The sequence below is a fragment of the Fomitiporia mediterranea genome (genome assembly GCF_000271605.1).
Source record: "Fomitiporia mediterranea MF3/22 unplaced genomic scaffold FOMMEscaffold_237, whole genome shotgun sequence".
In the NCBI taxonomy this organism is placed as follows: domain Eukaryota; kingdom Fungi; phylum Basidiomycota; class Agaricomycetes; order Hymenochaetales; family Hymenochaetaceae; genus Fomitiporia; species Fomitiporia mediterranea.
This window is the reverse complement of record NW_006760622.1, coordinates 1-4000: the sequence shown is the minus strand read 5'-3', so window position 1 is coordinate 4000 and position 4000 is coordinate 1. Positions and strand designations below refer to the sequence as shown.

At 27.7% G+C, this 4000-nt stretch overlaps 1 protein-coding gene across 1 annotated transcript; it reads left to right on the top strand.

Moving 5' to 3' along the window:
* Positions 1 to 1113: 1113 nt before the first annotated feature.
* FOMMEDRAFT_49735 (uncharacterized protein) lies at positions 1114 to 1734 on the top strand (the record flags this gene model as incomplete). Its single annotated transcript, XM_007272161.1, is given in 2 exon segments — positions 1114 to 1342; positions 1355 to 1734. Coding segments are annotated over 2 exon segments (609 nt in total), but the record flags the coding sequence as incomplete, so codon positions are not given.
* Between the last annotated feature and the right edge of the window lie 2266 nt (positions 1735 to 4000).

The window sequence follows — 4000 nt, the reverse complement described above, 5'->3', positions numbered from 1 at the left end:
CTTATAAATAAAGAGCAATCTGATAAATCCAATCAAGAATATGACAGAATCATGTAGTTAAGACACTCTACTCAAAAGAGAAAGCATACAGAACATTTAGGTGAATCAAATATACCTAATAAATGCTTGAAAGGTCTATCATACATTGACAAAACAAATATTATGATTTACCTTAATGAATTTAACAATCTACATACAGAAATAATAGTGGATCTATTAACATATAAAGAAGCAATTGAAAGAAATGATTGCCAGCTTTGGAATAAAGCTATGAACAAAGAAATACAACAATTAATACATTGTAATACATGAGAAATTGTAAATCCTCCTAATAACACAAATGTTATTAGAACACAATTTGTATATAAAACAAAACATCTAGCAGACAATTCTATCAAGAAACAAAAAGCTAGATTGGTAGTACAAGGAGTATACTAACAAGACAGTAAAGATTATAATAATAATGATCTATTTGCTCTCACTACACACATATCTTTAATAAGACTTGCAATAGTGTAGGGATGTTTAAAGAACTTTAAGATACATTAAGTAGATGTTAAATCTGCATACTTAAACAGAGAACTTGATAATAACAAAGTAATATTTATTAAATCTCTACCAGGTAACTTAGTAAAGTTAAAACCTGGACAAGTATTATAATTGTATAAAGTATTATACAGATTAAAACAAGCAGGACAATAATAGTATAAAACTTTATACTGAATACTTATAACAATTGGTTTTACACAATCACAGTATGACTTTGCAGTATTTCACACAAAGAAAGACAAACATACAGTTGTGATATTATTAATTCACATTGATGGTATAACTATTGTTGTACAGAGTAATAATATTATCAATATAATTAAAGACTCTTTACAATTGCCTATAGAAATTACAGATAGTAGTGAATTACATTAGTTACTAGGTATAGAAATCAAACACAATCAAATTGATTGAACAATTATGATGAGACAGAAACATTATATTGAAAATGTATTAATTCAATATAACTTGCAAAACAAAAAGAACTTGCAAACACTTATACAACCAAATACTCAATTAGTTACAGACAATAATCTACCAGAAGATGAACACACATTTATGTTCAGAATACTGTATATGAATATGGTTGGATCCCTACAATATATAGCAGATTGTACACAACCTAACATAGTGTTTATAACATCTCAACTTGTAAAATACTTAAAATGCCCTAGCATGTTACATTATAATACTATTGTGTATTGTATACATTACTTAAAGGGAACCAAAGACAAATGGTTACTACTAGGACAAGGGAACCATAATAATATTATTAGTTACACTAATACAGACAGTATGATGTAAGAGAATAATAAAGCAATCTCTGGATACACATTCTTCTTAGGAGAATCACTTATATCTTGGTCAAGTAAAGGACAAAAGTTAGTCTCTTTATCAACATACAAAGTGGAATTAATTGTGCTATCAAATGGAATACAAGAAGCTATAGTATTACAATGCCTAGCAGAGGAGATACTACAGATCTCTGATACACCTACAAACATTTACTGTAATAATCAAGTAGTAATTAAATCTATAGAAGTAGACAAAACAAAATACTCAACACAAACTAAGCATATTGGTTTACAGTACAACTTTGTTAAGTGCTATGTTGAGGAACAACTTATTAATATTAAGTATGTTCAAACAGATGAACAGAGGGTGGACATCCTAACTAAATCATTACATGTTTCAAAGATCAAACACTTAATAAACCTAATAAGTCTAGTTAATGTTTGAAGGAGACTGTTAACTTGTATTACAATTGATAATACAACTAATGCAAACAGAACAGACAGCAGAACAGTAAGACATGTTCAGATACACAATCCCAGACATGTCTGAGTAAAAAACATATTCTATAACATATAGTAATACATAGAACAACTAAGACATTCAAACAGATGAATACTATAAAAGCATACTACTTATTAACTAAATACAGAACATTATTAGGGTCTACACCCTCATTACTTGTGTAATAACCTAAGAACTTAAGCATTCTAACAACAACTCTAGAACAGTCTCTTATATAAGTTATAAGTTTAACTCTTTATACAACATACTATACTTATTTTTACTATGTTTTAACACACTATTTATATTGTTAAACTGTAGAACTTTGACAGGAGTAATTATAAGGACTAGAGGCATGAATTACTCCTCTATATACATACTGTCTCTACTTAGAATTAATACTCTAATTTAGACAAAACATTCTTTATTCTGTTCTTTATAAAGGTTAAGACTGTTACAATCTAAACTTAAAACTAGGTTTAGTAACACACAAAACATAGTGTAATTTAACTCCTAGCTTCAGAATCCTTTATAACTGTCCTTACAGAACTTAATATCTTGTTTTACAATTTAAACAAATGTTATAATATGTAAGTCAAGCTTTATACTATGTATATAAAGACTAAGCCTTTAAAGGAGTTCTTTTAAGAGTTTGACATTTAGTATTAAGTAGTAAGGTATAAAAGTACTTAGAGTAACATTCTTATCAGAATCTTAGAGACAGTCCTTCTCTAAGCTATAGTTACTAAGATTCTAAGTTGTAACCCTGTTCTAATAACTTATAATGAGTAATAGAAAAAAGTGTTAGTATTTAATAGTATAAAACACTATATTCAGAATCTTAGTATGTAGTATTACTCTTAACCAACTTTCACACACTATAAACTAGATACAATACTTGTAAGACTCTTACAACACTGTAAACTAGTCAAATACTTTCTAAACAGTGTTCTACAATTAAATAAACAGGACAGAATTGTGTTTAGAGAAAGGGGCTAACTGATAACTATTAACAAAACATAATAGAAAAGTCTCTACTATCTTTATAGTAAGCCTAACTATATTAGTAGTACTTGCTCTAACTATTATTAATAAATTCAGCTTACACTTTAAGTAATGTGTGTGTAAGAGTGTATAAACTAGACTAAGAAGTTTGCTAGACTTTTAGAAGGAGATTCTAATGTGTCTGACACTTATAAACTAGTCCTAGTTTAGAGTTTTATAAACACTCAAGCTTGAGTATAGTAAGTAAGGGTAGAAACTTAGGTTTTTCTAAAATAGTCTCTAGTTTTGATTTAATAAGTACTCATAGTATAAGTAGTATAGATAATTAAAAAACTGTTAAACAAAGTATAGAGAAAACTATAAAAACTGTAAAAATTGTAAAAGTAGATAAAGTAATCTAATATAATATAAAACCTTCTGTAAATAGTTTTCTAACCTTTTACAAACACACAATTCCTTCTGTAAATATTTTCTTATTCTTTAATCCTTCTCAACTCTCTTATAATATAAATAATTCTCTCTCAGTCTCTGTTTCTATCCTTTTAACTTTTCCTTTCACACTTAAGTCTTACTCTGTATTACTCTTTACATTTCTAAAGGATTCTATAAATGTAGTACTAGAGTTACTCAAAAACTAGTAGTTTGTAAGAGGAGGAAAGGGGAACTAATTAGTAGTCCTAGTACTCCTCTCCTTAGTATAGGACAGTTTTCAGGTGTGTACACAGACACTAATTAATAGTAACTATACTAGTTCTTATATTAACAGATCCTTTATTTATAAACACAGAATTACAACATTTCTAGTACTAACACTAATTCTAGTGTATAATACAGATAGGTTTTAGAACTAAGTAGGATCTATTATGAATTTTGTGTATCTCTGTATAATTATTTCTAACTATTTAGAAATAATTGAATTAACTGTTACAGACTTAGAGTTTATAAACATTTTCATCAGGTTTAAATAGTTACAGTTATACAACCCTAATATTAACTAGATAGAAAAAAACAATAGTCTTCAACTATTGTTTAGAAAGTTACAGCTACACTATCTAACTTGTTAGAATTAATACAGACCCATTTAGGAAACTTAAACTCTAAAGATTACCTTTAGAAAGGTGATTGGATTTTCTTCCTAAACTAGAAGTAC